We start from the raw sequence: 26025 nt of genomic DNA on the forward strand, positions 1-26025 counted from the left end.
CTGTATTTCAAAGCAACTATATTTCCTCTTTGTATGTTGTAGTTTTAATACAGGGGTGGGAAATCTCACGTGTTGGGACAGGATAAGGAAAGAGTAACTAATCCCCTGAAATGTGGGTCACAAACTGGTTTAGAGATTAAGTACACTGATGAAACTAGCACTGACAGTACTTGAGTTGACTTTTCTTAATGTGTTTCAGTATTTTTGATCAATAGGAGTTTGGAATTTATGGGATTATGGGTTTGTTCCAGTTCATGTCCCGGTAGGAAAAAAATTGATCATCCTTGGTTTATGTTACATTGTTCATAAGAAAAAAAGAGAGATTGGGTTTAAGGCACCTCTCCATTCTAAGTGAAATGGACCAGAATCATCCTGAGTGGCAGCAGCCAGAGGGGCATTTCAAGAAAGAAGTGGGCCATCTGTGTCACTGGAGAGGGGATGTTCATTGTTAGACCTTTGGGAGCTCTGATTATCCCCTCCCCGGGGTGGGGATAAAGCTTTCTTGAAGTGGTTACAGAGTATTACTGTGGGGCATAGCAATACATTAGGTACTAGGAATTCACAAATCTGCTCACCAGGGGTGAGTGTACACAGCCCTCTGGTGAGTATGACACTTTGTACCACACTTATCCCTACCTGGAGGACTCATTTCCTCTGTGTTTTTAAGCTGGTAAGAAACAGCAGGAGTTCCTTATGAATAGCATGGGAGACAGCCACTGTTTCCTACCTTCTCCATACCCCACACATATAAAAGATGACTCAATCTGACTCCCAAGGGCTCTGTGTATGCCAGAGGCCTAGGTGGTGAGAGGGGTGGCAGTGACAAAAGAAAGCCCAATGAATATTTGTGGACTTGTGTAGGATGTGTTAAACATACTTTATATCAGAATGTTAAAGATGTGTTAAACATACTTTATATCAGAATAACTACTAAGGGCCTCTACTGAATCTGGGATCCAATCGCATTAGTCCTTTCTTGGGGTAGGTGAGAACAGCAGATACAGAGGTGAAGTAACTCTCCAACGTAAGATAAGTGATTGAATTGTGCTTAGAACTCCTCTGCCTACCTAGGTGAGGATGCCCTCCTTATAGTTACTATTATTGTGGAGAGAATGCAGGGAGAAGTGTTATTTAAAAGGGGGGAAAGCATTTCTGACTAATGCAGGTTTAGATTTGCATTACAGAGCCATAGAACAATATGCAGTGGCCCATTTTGAAGGTATGGTGTGAGGGGAGGGGATATTGAAGCCAAATAAACTTTGCATTGAAGTGCTCTCCAGTGCTTGTTATTAGAGTGGCCTTTTAAAATATAATCTCTACAACAAAATAGTGAACTCTTGGGTTTTTCAAAAACCTTGATAGGTCACAATCCTCTGTTCTTAATTCAAGTATTTTGCAACTCTTTATGCTATCTTGTTGATATATTATGATAATTATTTTCTGTTTCAATCCTCAGGTCAGGAAGATCCCAATAGCTTGCGGCACAAGTACAACTTTATTGCAGATGTGGTAGAGAAGATAGCACCGGCTGTTGTTCACATTGAATTGTTTCGCAAGTAAACAAGAGATCCAAATTTTATTATTTTGCTAGTGATTGTGTGGATTTTGTGTGCTGCTGTGGAAAATACAGTCGTATGTAGAAACTGCTTCTGAGGATAACATTACTTTAAATATATGAATAATACTGCATGTTATGGTTTTCTTAAATAGTGGCTAGCTTAAAAAATAATAGTGCAATAATGTATGTTTTGTGGAACTACTATATATCTAAGGTGCCACAAAACTGAATACATTTTGCCAGTATAAAAAAGATCAAAGAAGCAGATTGTCTTTGCCATGCTATTTTCAGAAACTGCTTTGCTTCTTGATCTTGAATTTCCCTGTCTTTTAGACTGCCTTTTTCAAAGAGGGAAGTTCCTGTTGCCAGTGGTTCTGGCTTCGTTGTTTCTGAAGATGGATTGATAGTTACAAATGCCCATGTGGTTACCAACAAGAACAGAGTAAAAGTGGAGCTGAAGAATGGTGTCACATATGAAGCTAAAATTAAAGATATTGACGAGAAAGCAGATATTGCACTAATAAAAATAGATACTCAGGTAAGTCAATGATGAGGAAAGTATTGCAGATGTATCAGTTATCTGGCCAATCCCCAAATATACTTCTTTGTAAAGAACTAGTTTTACAGAAAATAATGTACTTTAAAAGAAATATGTATGTATACATCCCAAATGTATAATTGAAGTAAGCGCCCATTGTTTTTATTAAAATTTACATCCAAAAAAATATGCTTAGCATTTCAGTATTGGGATAGATTCAATACATTTCGACCTGTTGAGGTTTTGCAACCACCTCTTGTGAAGATCCTTGTTGTACTGGTCATCAGAAAGGTTGACTTATGCTGACTTGCAACCTTATTGCAAGTCAGTATAATTCAAAGGTTCTTCAGCAAGACTCAAAAATCAATCTTTGAAGTAAAACAAAGGCCCCTTTCATATGCTTCTACAAACATATACTAGTCACTTTCCCATAGAGTGACCATATGAAAAGGAGGACAGGGCTTCTGTATCTTTAACAGTTGCATAGAAAAGGGAATTTCAACAAAAGTGTCATTTGTATGCATATTGCACCTGGTGAAATTTCCTCTTCATCACAACAGTTAAAGCTGCAGGAGCTATACTACAGCTATACTGTGACTAGATTTAAAAGAGGGCAGGGCACCTGCAGCTTTAACTGTTGTGATGAAAAGGAAATTTCACCAGCTTCTCCATATATACAAATGACACCTGCTGAAATTCCCTTTTCAATACAGCTGTTAAAGATACAGGAGCCCTGTCCTCCTTTTCATATGGTCACCCTATATTATGAATTGTGTGCATGTAAATTCCAGGATAATATGGGCAGAACAAATTGTTTGGTACATTCCCATGAAGACGTTGAAGAAAGCTGAATAAAACATTATTATTATTATTATTATTATTATTATTATTATTATTATTATTCTGCTCAATTATCTAATACCGATTCCAGAGTGGTAAACATAGGTATGAACAGTAGAAGAAAGAAGATTAAAAAAGCAAAATAAAATTGTTCAATTTAAAAACAAAGGAACCAGAAAAAAATGTCTCCAATTCTGCTGCTCTTAGATACGTTGGGTTGTAAACTTGACAATTTGTTAACAGATTTTCCCACTAAGAAAATATTTCACCAGTTAGTAATGGTAAAAAAAAAACACCTGGGAGAGCTTTGTTCAGGTGGAAGTAAGCCATAAAGACTGATCTCTTCCAGCAGGCCTCCGCAGTTGAATTTTAAATTTGCCTTTTAATAATGTGCTGCTTTTAATAATGTATTAGTTTTAAATGTTTTAATTAGTTATATAATGTTTGGATTCATGTTGTACCCTGCCTCGATCCAGAGGGAGAGGCGGGTAACAAATAAATGATGATGATGATGATGATGTTTGGCCTTAGGGAATGGCTGCACCTTTCTTGTTTTAGGAACTGAATGCACTCCTTCAGTGCCCTCCAATCATCATGCAAAAAAGGACTTCCAGCATGTCTGGCAAATGATTTTTGTGGGATGAGTGGAGGCTATGCACTCAGCCTGACAACCTTCTTAACGTGAGGTTACTCCCGGGCGAAAGGTACTTGCCTTTTCCAGGGAGAAGCTCCCTTCTGTTCTTATTCACTTTAGTCCAACTAGGAGCACAGGCTGTTACTGTGCAGATGTGCCCTAATTCAGCAATGTGGCCTTGGAAGCAGAATGGACCATTAGGCCATAACTCAGCTTATTTGGAATACATTTTCTGGCATGTGTTTGATTTTTGTCCCAAAATGTAGCCAGAATAATGTTTGTTTATGCCCTAGAGTGCTCTCTGTTTTTCATGTGGTGAGTTTGCTTTGCCACTGTATTCATGCTATTTCAAAACCTCCCTTTAATGTGCTGCAGGTGTGTGTGTTGTGTTACAAAGTTTGGCATATTTAAAGAGACAAATACTATTTCATTTTCCATTGCTAAGTGTTTTGGGAAATGGGAACACACACAAGTCTTTACGCAGTAGTTCAAGACCAGGAAGCTATTCAGCAGTTAACTGCTCAGTCACTATCAGATGGCTTCCATAATAGTGCTTGGAAGCTTTTTTGGTTGTGCTGTATAAACATATTGGTTAAATATGTAAAGGTAAATCTTAGAGAAAATGTGTAGCTTTGGAGCGATGTACAGATTGTTTTTGATACCAGCTTCAGTCTTTTTTATATTAGTGAATTTATGCATGTAGAATAGGAGATATAAGTGCATGTATCTATGTCGCATGTTTTACCTACATTTAAGAAGCTATTTTGTACGTTTCATTTAAAACACAGGAATAAATAATTAGTCAATACCCCTAGTGGGTGACAGTACCTTGGTCTTCCTCAAAACAAAAGAACTGGATTTTAGACTTCAGTTCAATATCTGAGTGAAATATGCAGTCTGAATTTTATCAACCTGAGACCACCTTCGTGCAGAGCAGTAGTGGTGGATGTTATTTCGGTGGGGCAATGAATCCACTCTGGTTTTCAGTCAGAATGAGTCAAAACTCCAAAGGAGCTATCCCAAGTGCAGAACCTAATCCCCAAAATACATTCAACACTTTGGATAGCTCCTTTAGAGTTCTGGCTGAAACCCAGAATGGATCCATTGCCCCACTGACATCAGAGCTGTCGGCCTCCACTGACGCAGAGCCTGTACCATCACTTTTGTTGCTTCCTTTCTTTATTTGTAAAACATCTGTCGTACTGAATCAGAACACTCTACAATCCTAAAAGCCATATATGGACCGCACTAATTCCACATATGCATGCAAAAACATGCGGTTAAGCTCTCAGGCTTGCATTTAACGTTTTAGCTCATTGCTTCTCACATACTAGCAGGATGCTTCAGCCTATACTATCTACTGGGACAAGTGTGGGCTGAATAGTAGGAAACACAGTTGTTTCTTTGCAGAAGAATGCACCAGGCTTTTTTCTAGGGCGCTTCCATGCTTAGGATGCATACAGATACATCTAGAAAAGCCAGGACTTGCTGTTTGTTTTCCTTTTGTGGAGCAAGCACAGCTTTCCTTTGTCTTTGCAATGTTTTTGTCAAATGTATTTATCAGCAAACAAAATGCTGATTGATTTGTCTGCCTTGCACCTTTGCTCTGTGCTTCAGACAGGCTGTCCACCTTTTAATATATTATATATATTTAAAGTTTATAAAAAGCAATACTTCTTCAGTGCATTTATTATCAGTTTTCTATATTTTTAAGCATATCCATTTTTTTAGAAGTTGAAAAACAACCCCTGATTATGATCACACAAGCCCCCAGAATAGTTGGCTTCTTCCCTCCCACCCCCTGAAAAACATATAACACATGCAGACCATTTCCCCTGAACTTTATCCTATGGAGAGGAATAAATGTATGAACATAATGTATGTACATTTTAATGTACCGCTAGATGAATAAGAGTATAATTTTCTGCATATTTGGACAGAAAAAAGTCCTACAACTTCCAGCATTCCCCTTAGTGGGTAAGATTAGCAGAATGGGTGAGAAAATATATTTGGATAATTCTTTGGATAACTGAGGATAAATCCTGAGATTATTTGCTGGTGGTGCAAAGAGAACTACCTTACTTTTTAAAATTTATTCCCTCCAGGAGGGTGTAACAGAAGAATGAGGGAAAGAATGATTGATGGTGGGGATGTGGGGAGAAATGGTGAATGGAGTCAGAAGAAATGGCAGGTGGGTAGAGTCAGTTGAAAAGGTTGGTTTAGAAATGGGAGTTGTAGAATCACGGTTCCTTGTTCAGGTTGTTACTTTCCATAAATAAACATATTTACTGATTTAAATTCATGGATGTGTTCAGGTCTGGAGGGTTCTAGGATAGCCTATCTCATCCCACATGCTGGCTTTAATTTACACAGCCAAGTATATAAATGAAGAGTCCCACTGCTCTCCCTGACTCAATAGGTGGGTGGCAGCAATTTATTTTGGTGGAAATTAGGGGATGTTTGGACTTACTGGACAGGTTGTGAGACTTACCCAGTGTCAGGATTGGGCCCATGCTCCCGGTGGTTTTAGATGATTCATTGCTGGAGCTAGGAGAACAGTTAGGCCAGATGGCAGGGAGGAAATTCTCTGAGAGTCTCCAGGAGTTGGGGAAGAATCTTCCCAAGGGCTTGACAAACAGTTGGGCCAGTTTCAGGCAGCGCCTCACACTCCCATGGGAAAACCAAGTTTCCTCAGGGAAGAAAGAGGAGGGGTGTGTGCCATCGTTTTAAGAGGGCGGTGCTTGGGAAGGATTTGAGATGCTCTGCTAAGTTTTCCACCTACTGGGGCCAGTGCAGAAGGGAGCCACCCTAAGGGAGGGGCTTAGGCAACCTTTCATGCCTTGCCATAGGTGCCTGTTGTCAATTTGGCAGCAACTCATCTCCTCTGCTAAAGTCTTACCTATTAGAGAGCTCAGGATTAGCTGTTTAGGTCCTGGGGCAGTCTTAAGCCTACACTGAGGAATTCATCAGATGAGCGTTTTATTGCAAACTAACTACTGCCCACTCACAGTTTTTTGCATGTCCTTTAGATGATGCCATCCACCTCCCACATGCCCCCCCCCACTCCTTCTTGCCTTTTTTCTGTCACAAAATGGACCCCTTTTAATCTGACTTTTTTTTTAGGAAATGGAATGTTGCCGCCATTTCCTGCTGTGTGCAGGAAAAGCGGCATGATAAAAACGGCCCCTGAATGGGCCATGTGGTCATTGTTTACTTCCTCTTTCTTTCCTGGGAAGGAAGAGGAAGTATTGTAGGACAGGAGCAGAGGTGGAGAAGCGACGATAGGGAACCGCGATTTCTCCCCGTCTGATAACGCTCTGTGTCTGTAGTGTGGAAAGCTTTGCCCTTAGCTTAATTTATTTATTTATTTATTTATTTATTACATTTTTATACCGCCCAATAGCCGAAGCTCTCTGGGCGGTTCACAAAAATTAAAATTAATTTTAATAAATAAAGCAGTATGTGGCTTGAAGTTTGAGGGCCTTCCTAGACGAGGCCTTAGCGTGCCTTCAAACCCGGTTTCCCTGCTGTGCGTCCAGATGACACACAGGGGAATCCGGCGGCAGGCCGCAGTGAGGCCTCCTCCAACGCGCCATAAGCAAAGTCGCTTATGGCGCGTCTTTTCCCCAGCTCCGGCCTCAGGCCGGGGCTGGGGGAAGTCTAGCTACTTCCGTGGCTTTTTGCGGCTACTCGCTTACTCGCGAGTAGCCGCAAAAAGCCACGGACCTGGCACAGCGCTCATATGAGCGCTGTGCCCATCGGCCCGGGGGGGGGAAGAGAGGGGCAGGAAGGATGGCAGGGGGTGTGGCAAGGGGGGAGGGCGGGTGACAGAGAGAGCGCTGCGCGCCGCCGCCTGAGGAAGCAGGTGAGCGGCGCTTGCCCGGGCAAGGGCTGGCATGGGGCGGCATTGCCCAGGCAAGCGCCGCTCGCCTGCTTGCTTGGGCGGCGGCGCGCGGCGCTCTCTCACCCACCCTCCCCCCTTGCTATCCCCCCTTGCCATCCTTCCCCCCCCCCCGTTTTAAAAAAACCCCTTACCTTACCGGAGTCTTCGGGCCACACGCGGCCCCTTTAAACTAAAAAAAAAAAAAATGCCGGACGCTGCAGGGCTTGCGTTGTCCCTGCGCGTCTGGCGTGTGGAACCCTGGGCGAGGCGCGCTAACGTTAGCGCGCCTTGGCCCCGCCTCCCTGCCGGGATAAGCCGGCAGGTCTAGCAAAGCCCTGAGTCTCCGTTTGTGAATCGCTTAACAGGAGGCTATAGTACTGAAACCCAGTGACGTCTGGGGGGCCAAGCCTTGTAGGAATATCACAATAGGGCAAGAGGCAGTACAAATACAGAGGTGGGAGTTTAGCTTGGTGGATGCTGCTGCAAGTTTGAATTTTGGCAAAGATGAACAGAAGAAGTAAGCAGGTGAATATACACAGTAGCCAAGTTGAATTTCCTTTTAAGCAGTGTTTCCTGGATCATTTTATATATCGTTTCTGGAAAGAGTGAAATTGTGTGCTGCAGGAAATGCTCCTATAAAACTCCATTCATTTTAAATATTCTGGAGTCAAAAGAAAGAATTTTGTATGGCTATTTTGAACACTCTTTTCTTTTTGTACACTATACTTTGCGCATTATATGCAGAATTATCCAATTAGTTATTCCTGATAAGGATCATATATTTTACAAAAATACTGTTTGGAAATATTAGATAAATTAAATTAATTGTATAATGAAGTAAAAACATTTATTTATTAAAAGTTCTTGTTTATTGCTTTCTATAGCTTTCTCTCCCCAATCACTTCCCTGTTATTTTGGCACTTAAAGTTTGTGCTATAAAAAATTATTTGCCATATGAATTCAGCAGTCTTTTTATTTATCATTTTACTTGACTGGAATATTTAATATCCTTTTAAAGCATTGTTGAGTATACCCATCTCATAATTCTGTTTCTGAAGCAAAAAGGAAATATTTCTTCATTTGGCCAGATAATGCAAATAAGTTCTCTCATGGGATATGGAATGTCTGCGGTCAAATATGCATGAAGACTTGCTCTAAGATTCCATGCTGTTGACATTTCTAAAACAGTTATGTTCTTGCATTCCCATGCATACAATTTTCCTTTAAGTGATGTACTTCTGGCTTAGGACAGACTGCTTTTTTAAACAGGAAAAGAAATTAAATACAAGTATTTAGTTACAGGCACCAGTAGCATGAACTGGTCTCCCCTGACTAACCCATTTTTCCATGGAAAATAATTTAGTGCAAATGAGAAGCAGATCTCTTAGGTCTTCCCCCTGCTCTTTTCATAGGGTTGTGCTGACTTAGCCCACATGTAGATGCATAGTAATACTGGATAATTTGAATAAGAGATCTTGGGAAATGAGGATTCTTTATTAACTATCACTATGGAATATGTTTCCTGGAGATAGTGGGAGAAAAAAAACTATTTCTGGAGAACAGTAGTAACTCAAAGGAAGCCCCAGGAAAAGGTAGAAAGCAACAAATGTGACAGCGCAAAATGCCTTGTAGTGAATCAGGCAATTGGCACATCTAGTTTTCTGCTTCAGTAGGCCGCAGCCTGTCAAGAGGTGTAAGTCTTTCTCCAGCCCTTTAACTAGAAATGGCAGAGATTGAGCCTGGAACCATCCATGACAGGAGGCAGTACATTAGATGTGTGATCTTCTGTTGTGATAAACAATAATGAAAATAACCATGCACTTTTGTTCTTTTTAGACAGAAATATCTGAGGAGGGCCAGGCATGTGATCTCTCTAATATAGGTCAAACTGCACCTAGAGTAAGAGCTCTCCTAGTACACTCTGAATTTACCAGGGGATCAGTGTAGATTTCTCTTGGAAGCCAATTTATTGCTATGATACAATTGGGTACCATTCCCTTCACTGAATAACAAAAAGGAAACAATTCAACTTCGTACAACCCAGTATTGACACAAGTGTGTTTGAAGCCTCCACTATTCCTCAGGAGAATAATTTTAAAAGCTTCTTTGTGTTTTCCAAAACATTGAGTAAAGCACTCTTAACTTTTATTTAAACATTGTGTTTGTATCAGTGTAAATAGCGCTTTACGTAACATGCATGTTTTGGAGCAAATAGAAAAGCTTTTCAAAAATGATTTCCCAAAGAACAGCTGAGGTCCATGACACCCCTAGGATCTTTTTCAGAAATACTGAGTTGTACCATTTGGGTTGTGCTGTTTTGTTTGAAAGTGATAGAGGCAGGACAGTTGGAGGATGGTACAGTGTCCTGTAGACTGTCAGTTTAGAGCCCTGATTATGCAGTTGTGGTAAGCTGGAAGCAATATTTATATGGAGTTTTGATAAGTGGCTGTGGGAGAGGGAAATAGTTTGCTTTAGGACTAAAACAACTGAACTATATATCCCCATAATTAGAATAGACAAAATAAGCAGATTTTTTTGATTGCACTTTTGGTACAGTAGAAGCACTTTGATAACATTTCAGAGTTGCTGTTTCCTAAGTGTTAGAAATATTTTCATCCACATTAACAACAAGTTTGGCTAGGATGTCCCTTCCAGGACTTGCAAGCTGGAAACAATGTATGGGGAACTAGTTATCACTGAGGGTCAAGATGCAGTGATTAAAATGACTTAATGAAGCACAAAGTATTTCCAATCCCTGAAGGGTTCAGTTTTTCTGTTCCTTTAGCAAAAGTAAACTGGACAAAAAGCCATTATGAATGCAGGTCACATCCTGTGATTACACTGTGGCTGGTTGAAGGCCAAAACAAACGGAACTGAGAGGACCTCCCACATGGAGGCTGCTATAGCAGAACATTCAGGGTGTTCACCTAAGAGGCCAAGGAGATGTCCTCAGATCACCACTCATAGATAATTAAGTCATTAGTAACCTGGGTGGCTGGACTATAGAATGCAGGGACTTTATCTCTCTTACCCCCCCCCCCCCCAAATCAGTTCTTGAACCCCCCAAATCAGTTCTTGAACACAGATACCTACCAGAATTCAGTTAGTTGTTATGTATTATTTATTTATTATATTCCTATATCACCCAATAGCCAAAGCTCTCTGGGTGGTTCACAACAATTAAAAGCATAAAATACAGCATAAGATGCTCTATAAATGTTTAGAAGTTTAAAACCACAGTATAAAATAGAAGTAAAAGCCAAAAATAAAACCTAGCAGCAATACAAAGATTTTAAATGCAGTAACCGATTTAAAACAGAAACTAAATATTTTATTCGGGTAATAAAAGTCTAGTCCTGGCAAAGGGGAGAAGAAATGTATTTCCTTCTTTATCAAATAAATAAATAAGATAATAGGTATTGAAATGGGGAGAACTACAGCCAACCACATTGATATCCAGTTGCAAGTGGAGAAGGAAGCATAGAATAAAGACACAGTTTAACTTGGGATAAACTGAGAGCCAAATGTAACAATTAAATATTATTTATTGCTGACGGAATGGCCCTAGATAAGCCTACCCTCCTCCGGTGCAGCTGTGAGAAGGAGTTTGGAAATGTTTGCTTCCATTTTTTTTCTAATTGCAGCTTAGCATTCTGTCCAAACCAGGGCCATAGCTAGACCTAAGGTTTATCCCTGGATCGTCCAGGGGTCAAACCTGTTCATCTAGGTGACACACAGGGGATCCAGTGCTCAGGCAGGGGTGAACCCTGGATGATCCCAGGACAAACCTGAGGTCTAGCTGTGGCCCAGGACAAGCTGCCGTTTATTTTACACAGGGTTTACTGAAACAAGTCAACTTCAACCCTTGGTTTACAAAGCTGGGTTATTTCAATGAACCATATTTTAAATCAACTGCAGTATGAGGTTCAGATGTAATGCTAGACCTACCTGTAATTAGCCTAAAACAGCTCTTCTCCTTGCCTAGCCTTATTCCCATAACAATAAATCATAATTTATCAAGATGTCTGAATACGGCCATAATCTTAGTCAAGCTTGATATTTGTTATTAATTTAAAACACACTGGTAATCTCAGAGCTTCAAATTAATGGGAGCTGGTTGCTGAAAGGAGAAAGTTTGGTTTGTTTAGAGGAATGGAAACACATACATGACTGTTTGCAATATGATCTAGCGCATGGCTGAATTTGGTCTAGAATGCTTCTGGCAGTCCTACCTGGCAGTCCTTCTCCTTCACTGCTCAGGTTTACTTTTATGTTCTTTGAGGGAGGTCTTAAGTCTTCTGATGTGTTTAAAAAATAACTAGTGGCTATCACCACAATTTTAAAATAATGAAAAGAAAAATTACCTTCTGAACTTGAGGAATAAAAAGCCATATATATTACGGTTTGTTTTTAAGTCTGCCTTCATTAGATCTCTTAAAACCTTGATGAGGTAAACATATGAGAAGAAATGTTTGAGTTCTGGTTATATCTTTTAGGGTCAAGATCACTTCCACATGTTTTGTAAGAGGCACCTCTGAAATGTAGTTTGTTTTCAAAACTGTTGGCCATTAACATATTTATACATAAACACACAACGTTTGCTTTGCTGCTTTTCACAGGCTGTGTACACAGGAGGAAAAAAAGCCAAATTCCCTCTGGCCACACAAATACAGTAACCACAGTGCTACAGAAGGGAAGCAAAACCACATGAACTGATCAGACAAATAAAAGGAAGACGGCGGGTGAGAGAGAAATAAGGAGGGCAAAAGTTCGCATTCACTTCCTAATGTTGAAGTGAGTGGGCCTTAGGCAGTGCAATTGTAAGAAACAGATTTGATCTTCAACTTGACTGCTGAGGATTTTATGCATTGACATAAAAATGGCTTTGTTGGAGGTAACTCATCTCTCTGCAACTTCTTTTAGACTTATCTTCTCCCATTATCTCTGGAGAAGGCAAGGTCAGTTCTAGGGTTTGTAGGACAGGTTCGCCATAGCAAGGCACATAATTTGGTTCCCTTTCTTTTCTATTCTCTCCTGCAGTAGCTGATCCTACTATTTGTGGTATTTCTTCTCCCAGTTCCCAATCTCTGTGTTGGGTCACCAAGGATTTAGAAGGGCAGCTGGGGGATTAGCCCTGGCCTGAAGTATTTGTTGTGCAACCCATCCTGGACTTTTACTAGGTCTGCTTTATAGTTCTCTCTTGTCTGTGAATATCCTTCTTGCCTGATTTGCTTCACTAAAATTAAAAGTAAATTAAGTACATATCCTTAATTTTCAGGAGCAATAGGTAGGTATGTTTCTTGCATGCTTCATTCATATGTTCTATCGTATGAACAATAAAAATGAAGTACTTCACACAGCGCATAGCTAAATTATGGAACTCACTACCGCAAGGAGTAGTGATGGTCACCAATTTGGAAGGGGTTGGATAAATTCCTTGAGGTGAAGGCTATCAATCGCTACTAGCCCTGATGGTTGTGTGCTGTCTCCAGTATTTGAGGTAGTAAGCCTGCATGCTCCAGTTGCTGGGAAACATGGGTGGGACAGTACTGTTGCACCATGTCCTGCTTTGTTGGTCCCTGGCCAACAGCTGGTTGGCCACTGTGTGAACAGAGTGCTGGACTAGATGGATCCTTGGTCTGATCTAGCATTGCACTCCTTATGATCTAATGAAATCCTTCACATCTTGTACACAGTGTTGGCTGAGTATGATGGTTCCAATTACAGAATTTAAGGAAGTATACAGAGCATATTAAGTAATAAATAGCTTCCTACATAGCCTGAAGAAGAATCCCAACAGAGCAATTTTAAAATTTTATGGTTCTCCTAGTAATTTTTTTATACGCTAAGCAGAAGTGCAGCTTTCCCCCCAAATCTCTGGATTACATTGTCTCTTTTTGACTGCTGCCTTTGTGAACTTATTCTGTATGGATTTTGTTGCATTCTCTCGTCATCTTCACTGCTTTCATCTTATCTCCTTCCTGATCTTTGCTTTTCACTTTGCTCTCAGTATCACATAATGGATTTGGTATGTTGCTGATCCTGCATGTTTTTTAGCTTTAGTGTACACTGGCACAGTTCATTTCACCCTTTCTGTTTCTATTAAAAATAATTGATTTTTTTCTTACATGTTTGGGGGTACAATCAATATTTCATTGGGTTAGTCATGTTCTGGCATCACATTGGAAAGTAACCTTTCTTGTAGATGATTTCTTCACTGGGCTGATATGTTCGACCGTGTGAATGTATTTCAGGTCTGTGAACATATTGAAGTTGGAAATATATTGTTATTCTTGGCATTATGTTAACGAATAAAGCAGCATTCCTGTCTTAATATAGAAAAGGCCTGACTACATTTTGGCATCACTTATCCTGATAGATTTCTGCTGTTCAAGTTAAGGCATTTCCCAGGGTTGTTGTTGGTACATGTTTTGCTATTCACTTACTGACAACATCAGACTCAATTGGGCGTGAGGAGGAGGGGGAGAAATCTGTATTCCTCTTAAAGAAAAAATGAGTTATGCACAAACAGAGCTCTGAATACTTCAATCTCTTCCTTATTTATGAATCTGCAGTCCACTGTGCAAAATTATTGTGTGCCCACTATAAACTTTTCAGGTTGTGTAGCAAATAAAATTTAGGGCCACCTGCTTTTTGTTTTCTAGTAACTCGTAAGAGATACTCTTATTACAGTTTACTACTGGAAAGGTCTTGTTCACTGTAAAGTCTTACCTGGAATTTCATAGCGCCAAGCTAGACAGATGTTAATTACATGATTAATGCAGCTATGGGCTGCTTTTTTCTTATGTAAATTGCAGCCATAGGCAAGTGTGAGCAGCCTCAGCACCATGTGGAAAGGAAGAGGTTTTCCTTTTTTGTTCTTCCTGCCACAGTCCCAACAAAAATGGAAAGTTGTTTGCATTTCAAGGGAAACTCCAGTTGGTACCAATGGGAAATGTACACATTAATTGCATTTATGCAATGAACATGCATCTAATTTGGACTAAAACTACTGAAAGAAGTTCCCATACTACTTTCACACACTCCCAAATGTGCCTTTCTTAAACCTGGGCTACCCATACAGGGTTATAGAATCCTGAGGTGGTAAAGCCATGTTTTATTATGTACCAAATAAAAGTAAAAAACAACAGCAACAAACTAGTACATCAGGAAACAAGTTTCAGTCCTAGCCCACTCCCTCCTGTGTGAGTTTTCTGATTGCAGGATATGCAATCTGAAATGATGCAGTTGATTCTACTAACTTATTCTATAGATATCAGGCTTTGTGATGTGTCACTCTCCAAAACTGGAGTTGGGATGAGGCAGGATTTTTATAAGTTACCTGGTTCTACAGCAGATTCATTCAGATCCCTCCAGAGCCGGTTTTCAGGCTGCACTTTTCCCAGCAGTCCGTCCCCCCGCCCCGCCCCGCCCCTGCAATTTTTCTAAAGTCACTGGGGCAGACCTCAGGCACAGTCAGAGTCCAGGGCCAGAGTCCAGTCTAGAATAGGCAAGGGCAGGGCACCAATCTGGATTGGGTCCCTAGCATGGCAGGGGACGGGACTTTTAAATTCTGGATAGGAGGCCTTATGCCTAGTCTAAACTAAAAATGAAAAGAAGACATTACTTTAAATGTGTTTTTAGCCCTGTTGAGAAATAATTGCAGGGTTAGATTCCTGAATGCTTCCCTTGTCATCCAAGTAACTCAGATTCCTTTGTGATGGGAGCAGCATGATGTTATGGGAGCTCACAAATGCTGTGTTCAGAGCTTTGGAACTTTTGAGACAAATGACTTTAAAAATAATCTTGACTTTCAGAATTTGCAGGAATACCTGCTTGTGCTAGGATGTATGAACATTGCACAAAGCTATATGTTAATGAAAGGATTGAATAAGAGTAGAGGGCCCCAAAATGGGGAAACAGAAGGAGTAAACAAATTATTATTGTTTGCCCTGGGCTACATAATAAGTCAGTGACTCAGCATGATGGAGAAAGGATGACAGGATGCAGAGAGAGACTTTAATCTATGACATGCCAAGGCTTCTACCCTGTACCCATTATATGCTGCTGGAAGGCATATAGTTATATGCAGTAGTTTGTTTAGTTTGTAGTTTGATTTTAAAATAATTAGCTCTGATAGACTCTTAGCAGAGGTAATAGCAGACTATTACCTCCTTCCTTCTTCTCGTAATGGTGTGTAAAGAGATATTTTAAAAGAAATATGAATTGAAGCTCCCTGTTATAGGGAAAGCACTGGAAATACTTCTTCCCTTTCAGCAACAACAATTATTATTATTATTATTTATTTATTTATATAGCACCATCAATGTACATGGTGCTGTACAGATTACACAGTAAATAGCAAGAATATAAGAAGCTTTCGCACAGTAAAGTTGTAGTAAACAATAAGGAGGGAAAGAGAATGCAAACAGGCACAGGGAAGTGTAAACAGGCACCGGGTAGGGTGAGGCTAACAGTATAGAGTCAGAACAAACTCAACATTTAAAAGCTATAGGGAAAAGAAAAGTTTTTAGCTGAGTTTTAAAAGCTGTGATTGAGTTGGTAGTTCTCAAGTGTTCTGGAAGAGCGTTCCAGGCGTAAGGGGCAGCAGAAGAAAAAGGACGAAGCCGACACACAAATGCACTTTTCAAAAATGTATGTCCTGAATAGCTGTCTTGTTTCTTCTAGACAGCCTTGGGGCAAGGATCTGTCCTCTTGTACTTGTAAAGTACCACTCACATTGATGGGGCTACATAAATTAGTTAAATAGATAAATAAAATCAAATGAAGAAGACAATTCATTATTTAAACTTGCCATGTGCTAGTAAATTGTCAACAAACTGGCTCTTGAATTAGGTGGTAGACTTTTAAAAACACTGGTTGCTTCTGCCTTCGGCTCACTGTACTCCCTTTTTTGTAATTCAGAATTTGTGGATGCTCTTAATTCTTATACAGCATGGGAGCATATTCTTTGTTTTGTTTTACTGTAACTTGTTTTCCAAAACTAGTTACCTATGATATGGTAACCACTTTTTGTTTTGATTCACCAAAGGTGATTTATGCCCGGCAACACAGATACACAGCTGTTGCTGGGTTAGAAGTTACGTCAGCAAAGCTGTACTGCATACAGCACCAAATAGATAGATCATATGTGTCTTCGCTGACAGTACTGATTCCTTTTGCATATCAGGAGCTCTTTCCCCACTGTTCCCCAACAAGTGATAGCTGATAGTGCCAACAACTTCTCAGGTAATTAGACATGTGTGAACAGCATGTGCATATCTCTGGATAGCATTGATAGCATTTCACTTTACTAACAGAACCACAAAGAGTATTTCCTTTAATACAGTTTTGTATTTTATAAGTGTAGTCCTTTGTGGTGCGAAGGTCGAGAATAAGGAGACGCGACAATAAATCAAGAGACAAGACAACTTTACAGCTGGATTTAAACAGGGCCACATTTTATTAAATGATCTGCAAGAGGGGATGAATCCTGTCGGGCATCCAGTATGACCTGTTGCCAGGCCCCTGAAGTTGGGCGAGCCATTCGCGGCCCAAGGGTAGGCGCTGCATCTTTCGCCTTCCCCCGGGTCTGCCCCTTGTGGGGTTGGGGAACCTTCCTTTGTAACACCCTAACTCACGCTGTCCAGCTCTGAGTGGGTGAGTAGAGTCGGCCCCAAAGGTAAGTCGTATCTCCCAGGTAGGCCGTGGGGCTCGAAGATGGGAGCCTCGGACTTGCCAGTCACTGTGAACAGTGCCTAGTGAATGCTCACCATTCCCACACCACTCTGGATGCCCGTACCTAGTGCCAAATAGCAAAATGTGACTGAATTAGTAACACATTAACCTATTAATACACCCAAGCTGTCTCACAGTGTGGAGTAGGCGAAAAAAACTCCTGCACAATTCAGTACAGGAGTAAAAAATTCCTACTCGGCTCCTAACGGCAACCAGCAAGCCCACACTGCGTACAGGGAGGGAGGGAGGGAGGGAGCCGTGCAGCAAAGAGGGGGAAGGGAGAGAGAGCCCCTTATTTATGAGCTCTCCGACCCCTCCCCTCATGTGGCACCATACCAGCCCCAGTCACTCATGGCTGGGCACGTCTCCTCTCTCCCACGCCCACAAACTCCTCCCCAAGCCCAGGCTATGCTGGGCGTGGCTGAATGGCGATTTTACTCATAGGAGCATTTTCATATATATGCAAGCTTAAATCTTATCACTCTTGATATTGAATTTCTGATCATTGTTCATGTGGAAGATAGGCATTTGTAATGCAAATGAGCATTTTGGCCAATGTAGGCTTTATGTTCATGTTACACACTGACCAAGCCCCTTTAAACTTCATATGTGAAAGTGCTCTGATTTCCTGATTTCAAAATATTTTTGTGGTTTGGAAAGGGAAGACTTTCCTTAGCTTACTTAAATAGATAATGATTGCCATATTGATTGAGGGAGAAGAGCAAACTGGCAAATGTGCACCTGATACACATTTATTTGAGGATTTCTGCTTACCATCACTTTAAATTTTAAAAAAAAAGGAATAAGATAACTTAGCCTCTTCTGGAAACTTTCTGTGTTCTACACATTTTGCTTTGCAAAACCATGTTTTATAACATCTGCTGAAGAAGGGATTTTGCAGCTGATTTTGTTTTAACCCCGCAAAGAGAAGGCTAACTCTTTCCAGAAGGCGTGTTGAATCACACAAATGATCCCGAGCCAACTCATACAATACTTGACTTTGAACTAACATTTCACCAGTATTGGCCCAGGCTTCAAGACTCAGCACAACTGCAACTAATTGCATTAGTCACCAACTATTTATTATATAGTTCCTTTCTCTTGCCAGAAATAACTTGAGGCTATGAAAATGTGTGTGTGTCTTAGGAGATCTATTACTCTTATCAAGGTTTGACCTGGTAGATGAATTATTGTAGGCAAAGCATAGAAAACATTTTGCTGCTCTTTTTCCCCACCCCTAATTTTCTCCTGGTCTAGAAGTTTCATAGACTGGAAGGATAAGTAGCATTTTTTGGGATATTTCAAGTAAGGGTGATTTGGCTTATAAATAAGTATTATTTATATCTCTGAAGAGAAAAAACAATTCCTTTAGGTCAATAGTACACAATCTTTTCCCCTCATAGGTCAGATCTGATGTTGGACGAAGGCTGCATATGCATTCACACATGTATAACACACATACTTCCTTCTCTCCCCCACCCCCCAACAGACACACTACCCTCCGTCATGCACACATCTCAGCGCATGCAAGGATAGGGAGGTTTAAACCTCCCCTCCATGCCTGCTGAGAAGCTGGTGGCAATTTCCAGCAAGATCACTATTTCTTTGCCTCCAGTAACAGTATTAAAACAGTGGTCTTTCTGGCAACATTAAGAACTGCCATGCTGCAACAGCACCCTCCCACCCATGTTCCCCCAGCAACTGATTTTATTAGAATGTAAGCCTATGCGGCAGGGTCTTGCTATTTACTGTTCTACTCTGTACAGCACCATGTACATTGATGGTGCTATATAAATAAATAAATAATAATAATAATAATAACTGGTGCACACAGGCTTACTGCCTCGAATACTGAAGATAACACACAACCATCAAGGCTCGTAGCCATTGATAGCCTTCTCCTCCAGGAATTTATCCAACCCTCTTTTTTAAAGCCTTCTGAATTGGTGGCTATCTTGTGGTAGTGAGTTCCATAATTTAACTATGTGCTGTGTGAGAGAGGCGAAAGCTTCTTATATTCACTAGTGAACTCCAGTGAGACTGCAGTTTCTTTGCCACTATTAGTGGTGGGGAAACAATGATCTTGAGGGTGAGATTGCTAATAGCAGCACCAGAATAGTATTTCCCCCTTAAGTCTAGTTGTGCTGCACAGGGAAGTGGGGGCGGGGGAACCCTTGCTTTAGGTGAAAGATTACTATCCACGACTACAAAAATATTGTATTACTACTCTATGTTTCTATATATTTACATTATTATTATTATTATTATTATTATTATTCATTTTCCTTTTATTGTGAATTTAACAAAGCAGATCATGAAAAGAAAAATGAAAAAAGGAACAAAAAATCATGTGCATAGAAATATCAATAATTACAACATTCTTTATACTTTGTTTTTTCCTCTCATGGTCAATTAACATGGAAATAGAAAGGAGTTCATAAGGGATAGGGTCATTGGCAATGCTCAAAGCACTAAGAATGGGGAAGCCTAGTGGCTACTGCTAAACCACCATATGAGTCTTTTTGCATTTGTTTCCCCTTTCTGGGTTCATACATCTGTCACAGAGCTTTTCCTTTTTTTCTTTTTTTTAATAATTTTTATTAATTTCACATCTTAAAATACATCAACATAATACTAATTAAAACACATAAATCAATACATAAATTGCTTACAATTCCACATTTAAAATTATCATTTTTACATGATCACATAACATAACATGACATAAGTGCTCCCCTCCACCCTTCGGGATCTATTCCTGCTTCCAAAATCTCATTGTTTCTTCTGGTGGTGGTTTTCCACTCCCCTTAGAGAATACATATTCTAGGAACTGTTTCCAAATTCCCTCAAATTCATTTACCTTTGTTATACCTTTTCTTAACTTTATATTACATGTCAATTTATCATTAACAGCTATATCCCAAATTTCCTTGTACCACTCTTCAATATGGTAATCTCCTTGGACCTTCCAGTTCCTAGATATAATTAACCTTGCTGCTGTCAACAAATTTGTTATCAATTCTTTAGTCTCTTTATTACACTTTAAATCTCCATATAGTGATAGTAATGCCACTGTAGGTGTCTCTTCAATCTCTATTCCAACAATTTTTTAAATCTCAATAAACACCATTTTCCATAATTTTTGTACAAATTCGCATTCCCACCACATATGCAAGTACGTTCCCTTTTCCCCACATCCTCTCCAACAATTTGCTGAATTCAGCTTATTTATTCTGTTTAATCTCACCGGGGTCAGATACCACCTCCATACAATTTTATAATAATTTTCTTTTATTCTCACAGACATGTTTCTCAACACTCTTTGTCTCCATATTCCCTCCCAACTCTGCTGTCCCATCTGCACCCTCAAATCAATTTCCCAAACCATCTTCCCCATAGAGCTTTGCCCCAGAACCTACTTTGCTTTATAATTGCTCCTTCCCTCTAATCTTCCTTCTAGTATATGTGAGTATAAGGCAAAATATGTCGATAGGACTGTTCAGATGACCATGCAGGGGGAAAAAGCCATCATGGCTTCTCCTTCCGTCCCCTCAAGTATGATCGCCATTTGCCTAATCCCCCGCAATGCAGCATGGGTCGGTTTGTCATCTGAACTTGGCATGTGGTGTGGCAAGAAGTGGCTTTGTATCCACCCTGCAACCTCTACTGCATGTCATGGGTTGTAGGGTGGGTACAAAGCCACGCCCACTGCACTCCATGCCGGGTTTGGATGACATGCCAACCTGCACTGTACTGTGTGGGTTTATGCAAATGGCAGTTGCGTGCACATCTCCGAAGGGGGTGGGGGGAGAAGCCACAATGGTTTCTCCCCCCTGTGCGATCATCTGAACCCAGTCAGTGTCTATTTCGTTACCTAAACCTGATGATTCAATTTCTCCTTCAAACAACATGCCAAGTTCCCCACTTAATGGGGAGCAGTGAATTGTGAGGCGTGCTGGCCAGCAGCGAAGGGAGAAAGGCAGGTGCAGCAGCACAGTCCCAGCAGCAGCGGCACCTCCTTCCCAGGAGGGGACTGCTGGGCCAATCAGCACGGTGATGAGGTGGGGCCAAAGAGGCAGACCCGGCAGAGTGAGATCTTCCCTTTGGATCTGAGGCTCCAAAAGGCAGTCCTCCCATGCTGCTCCAAGATTGCAGTTTTCTATCCGAGCTGAATGTGAAATATGGGACTTTCCATTGAGTGTCCTTTGATGTTGGACGAAGGCTGCATATGCATTCACACACGTATAACACACGTACTTCCTTCTCTCCCCTCCAACAGACACACTACCCTCCGTCATGCACACATCTCAGCGCATGCAAGGACAGGGAGGTTTAAACCTCCCCTCTATGCCTGCTGAGAAGCTGGTGGCAATTTCCAGCAAGATCGCTATGAGATTAGCAAACGGGTTAAAACATTATACCCATCTCAGGAAAAATTGAGTGCAATTGGATGAAAAGACATGGTTAACTGAGATCTTGGAATTCTGTATTTTGATTCCCCCCCCCCCCCCCCCCCGTAGCAATAGCATGTTTGTTAGCTGTATATTTCCTGGAATAAATCCTCTGTGATAAAAACTTTGCAATAGAAAATCTACAGATTGGGTGTTACTATAGCTTGTTTCTATTTTTGATTTCCTTTGTTTTCATGAAATTTTCTTTTTAGGGGAAGCTGCTGCTGCTGCTGCTGCTGCAGAACTGCACTGTTTATAAAACCATTTGTATTTGTAAGGGATTAATAGTTGCGCTATATAGGCCCCTGGACAAGTTCACACATACGTCAATATCACTTGATTGCTTGTAGCTGAACATTAAATAAACAGGCCTCAAGATGGTGTTATTTGAACATTCTAGTGGTGACACATCCTAACTTCCCTGCATGAAGCTCAAGACAATGTACATAGAGCACCTATTAAGTAAATCATTGTGTTCATTCTCTAGCACATTTATTTCAGGAAGCTGTTAGGAACAAGTCAAATCCTGGAGCCATAAAATGTATGTCAGAGTGCCAACGATATATTTTCATTGTTTCATAATTACTTCTTTTTAATATACATTTTATTTGTTGTTTTCTTAGGGCTAAATAATCACTGGAGAATAGTTTCAATTACAGCCATAAGAAGAAAGCTGATCTGATTTATTTCTTGGTTCCTTTGTTTAATTCAGTGTTTCAGAGCTTAAGATGTTATTATTTCATGATGAGTTTTGCCTTCTCCATTTTTAGGGGAAGCTGCCAGTCCTTCTACTTGGACGTTCAGCAGAGTTACGGCCTGGTGAATTTGTGGTTGCAATTGGAAGCCCATTTTCTCTTCAAAATACAGTGACTACTGGTATTGTTAGCACCACCCAACGTGGAGGCAAAGAACTGGGACTTAGGAACTCTGATATGGACTACATCCAAACAGATGCAATAATTAATGTAAGTCACTTTTCATAAAGCTCTTTTGTTGAAAGTATCCTTGAACTTAAAAGACATTACATCAGCAGATTCAATTGCTACTACAGCTGCCCCCCCCCCCCCCCCACATACGGCCACTAAAGTTAGTGCATTAACATTTGTTAAAATGATTTCTTATCCTCTGGAACAGGAACAACAGCTTTCTTTAGTAATTTTTAGGTTCCTTCTGTAAAGAGACATTACAAAGTATTTAATCATAAGCAGCTGACTTCATTTAAAATTATTAGGTGCAATCTCTATTCTTCCATTGTCTTTAAATATACATCACAGAATTGTCAAAATACTTGTTGTTTTTAAAAAGAGGGAAATTGTGGTTTGTTTAGGACTAAGATAAGGAGTTGTCAACTTCTAGTCCTTCTTTTGTTAGCCTTGACAGATCATATACCTTACTAAGACTACATCTCAGGAACTTCTGATAACTTCCTTTAATTTAGTAGTCTACAGAATTAAGAAAACATATTTTCTTAAGCTTCAGTAGCAAGGCCAGGAAATAAAGAAATCAGTATCTAGCAGGTTCAGAGTAGAAAAAAGGGTAAAATTGAAAAGGAACTTTACTGAAAAAGCAGAAGTTTTAGAGAGAGAGATAGGAAGGCATCTAAGTTATAGTGGAAATATATATATTTTTTGCATAAAATAATGCCAGTTATGGAATCATTCTACTTTGTAGAACATTTTAGTAGTGAAAAAAACCCCCTGATTTAAGTACCTCCACATAGGATAATTTTATTTTGGCTGCTATGGTATTTTGTTTGGTCTGTGGTGTTCTTTGCCAATCCTTCCAAATCAGTTCCCTTTGAACTCTTTTCCTGCTCTTCAAGGTTTTGGCTGCATGTTTTGCATGCTTTTCATCTCATGTATTACAGTTCAGGACTGACAACAGTTTCTTTCATAGAGCAGTGGTAAAGGATTTGCCTTGCTAATCTAACAATGCTGGAAGGGCCCATTAAGAGTGGATCCAGATAAGGTAGGGTGACCATATGAAAAGGAGGACAGGGCTCCTGTATCTTTAACAGTTGTATTGAAAAGGGAATTTTAGCAGGTGTTATTTGTATATGGAGAACCTGGTGAAATTTCCTATCCACCACAACAGTTAAAGCTGCAGGTGGATAGGAAAACTTTTAAATCTGGTCACTCTAGTATAGCTCCTGCACTTTAACTGTTGTGATGAAGAGGGAATTTCAACAGGTTTTCCATATACACAAAAGACACCTGCTGAAATTCCCTTTTCTATGCAACTGTTAAAGATACAGGAGCCCTGTCCTCCTTTTCATATGGTCACCCTAGATAAGGCTTTTATCATGCAATCACCTTGCTTCATTCAGGGCATTTTATGGGGTGGACGGGTGTCCAGACAATGTTGTCTCCCACTTTGTAACCGTCCTGTATCTTTCCACTCTTTCTTCTATCTTTTTTTCTTTCTAGAAAAAGACCTATTGTCTGTCTGGAAGCACTCCTAAGTCTTAGGCAGTCATTGCAAGGTAGTTAGTAAAGGTGTGCTAGTGATGCTTCCAGAGTAGCTTTTTATCATGTTGTCAATTTCCTATTGCACTTAGCTCCCTTTGACAGCTGAAACTTACAAGACATTGACAAGCCAGGGAAGGCTACACATATAAGTGTGCACTTGTAAAAGACTAACAATAATAATAATAAATTGTGAACACATTTGTGCAAATTTCTGAGGTTGAAGAATTTTTGCAAAATATATTACGACCCCCATTTGAAGAAATTTCTGGGGCCGAAAGAAAAAAAAAAGCCATGAATGAAAAGGGTTCATGATCAAAGGGAAATGGAACAAGAGGGCAAGATGGGTTCATCCGTGCATGATGCTTGAAAACCATCTGGAGGACTGAGGGGGAGAAAAACCTATGGTGAGCCTGATCATGTGTTGGGCACATGGTCGGTTGTTCCACTGACAATTCAGACTGCATAGCTTATTCTCAGGGTTGTTTAGCATGTTGTGCTAACCCACCCAAAGGTTTTTGGTAGCCTTAAGAGCCCGTCTAGAAGCACCATGTATTAGGTTTATCCATTCAAGTTTGAATAGTGACATCTTCTGCATAAGGGATCACGGGGGATAAGTGAATGTGAATCCCCTTTCCAGAACTTATCGGGGAGCACTATATTTTAAAATGTAAAGAAACATATAACTGAGTGAAAGTAAAATATTAAAAGGCAATATTTTTCTAAATTTTCAGTATGGAAACTCCGGAGGACCTTTAGTAAACCTGGTAAGAGTTCCTTTTTAATAAATCTAATTTATGTTTTGAGTTTAAAAAATGATTAATTCTCTTTCCCCATTCCCACTCCCCCCAGATTGCTAGAGTTTACAGTGAAAAGGTGACAAATGTCTGTACAATCATCACATTAGTCACTCTTATTATTCACTCCTACCGTGCTTGTACTGGCTGGCAATAGACCTCCGAGATCTTAGGCTAGCCTTCCTCAGCCTAGTTTTCTCCAGCTGTGTTTGACTGCAACTCCCATCATCCTACAAATGGAATTTGTAAGCCAACACATCTGGAGGGCACCAGTTTGTGGGGTGTGTCTGTTGTGTTAAGTAGCAAGACAGCTCTGCTGTCCCAGCTTTGCTACCTGAGATTGGAGTTGCAAGAAATTGAATCTGGAACCTTGTACATGTAAAGCGCAACTTGGGCCACTGAGTTATCTCTTCTTTGGCAGCTTGTCTTGGTTAAACATGACTCATTTCACTCCACAAGTGAAAGATCATATCCCTAGACCAAGGGTGAGCAACTTGTGGCCATCCAGTTGTTTTGGTTTGCAACTGTGATAAGCCCTAGCCAGCATAGCCACTGGTGAAGGATGATGGGAGTTGTAGCCTGTCACTGCACTACACCTACAAATACAACTCAAGAATGAATCTGAAGTTAAGGATATTGTCTTGAGTGTAGTTATTTTCAGTGTCATCTTTAGATCTTGGAAGAGAAGGCAGTAGCTGCTTCAGCCTTTTCGGTTTCAGCTTTTTAGATTTCTTCAACTTAGATATGCCAGGTGCTTCAGCCTATGTTGGCTTTGACCACTCCATGTAACTAAAAGGGATTGCCATGGACTGTGTGGTCCACCCACCTGGGTTCTAAAGTGGCGGTGGGGGAGATTTGACACAGGGGAAGGGAAAGAGTTAAGAATGTTTTCACTTTAATGCACCCAGAAAGTGGAAATAAACAGGATTTTATCTTTCAAAGTATATTCAGTTTCTAGCTGGTGATTGGTTTAGGAATATGGAAGCTATATGAACAAAGAGTTCACATGCAAGGGGCAATATTCAACTGTGTCAGTCCACTAGTGCAAATGACATTTTGCAAGTGGGAGCTAAGTTCTCCACTATGTGCAAGAGGAGAATCCAACTAAAGTTACATTTTCT

At 40.4% G+C, this 26025-nt stretch overlaps 1 protein-coding gene across 1 annotated transcript in view; it reads left to right on the forward strand.

The window, feature by feature from the left end:
* Positions 1 to 26025, forward strand: part of HTRA1 (HtrA serine peptidase 1) — a 58299-nt gene that overhangs the window by 25014 nt on the left and 7260 nt on the right. The window contains exons 2-5 of the mRNA XM_063132766.1: positions 1457 to 1556; positions 1892 to 2096; positions 22413 to 22607; positions 24842 to 24874. Coding sequence (XP_062988836.1) covers positions 1457 to 1556; positions 1892 to 2096; positions 22413 to 22607; positions 24842 to 24874 — 533 coding nt within the window. The remainder of the gene's footprint in view (positions 1 to 1456; positions 1557 to 1891; positions 2097 to 22412; positions 22608 to 24841; positions 24875 to 26025) is intronic.

This window comes from Elgaria multicarinata, chromosome 8 (assembly GCF_023053635.1).
Source record: "Elgaria multicarinata webbii isolate HBS135686 ecotype San Diego chromosome 8, rElgMul1.1.pri, whole genome shotgun sequence".
Classification (NCBI taxonomy): domain Eukaryota; kingdom Metazoa; phylum Chordata; class Lepidosauria; order Squamata; family Anguidae; genus Elgaria; species Elgaria multicarinata.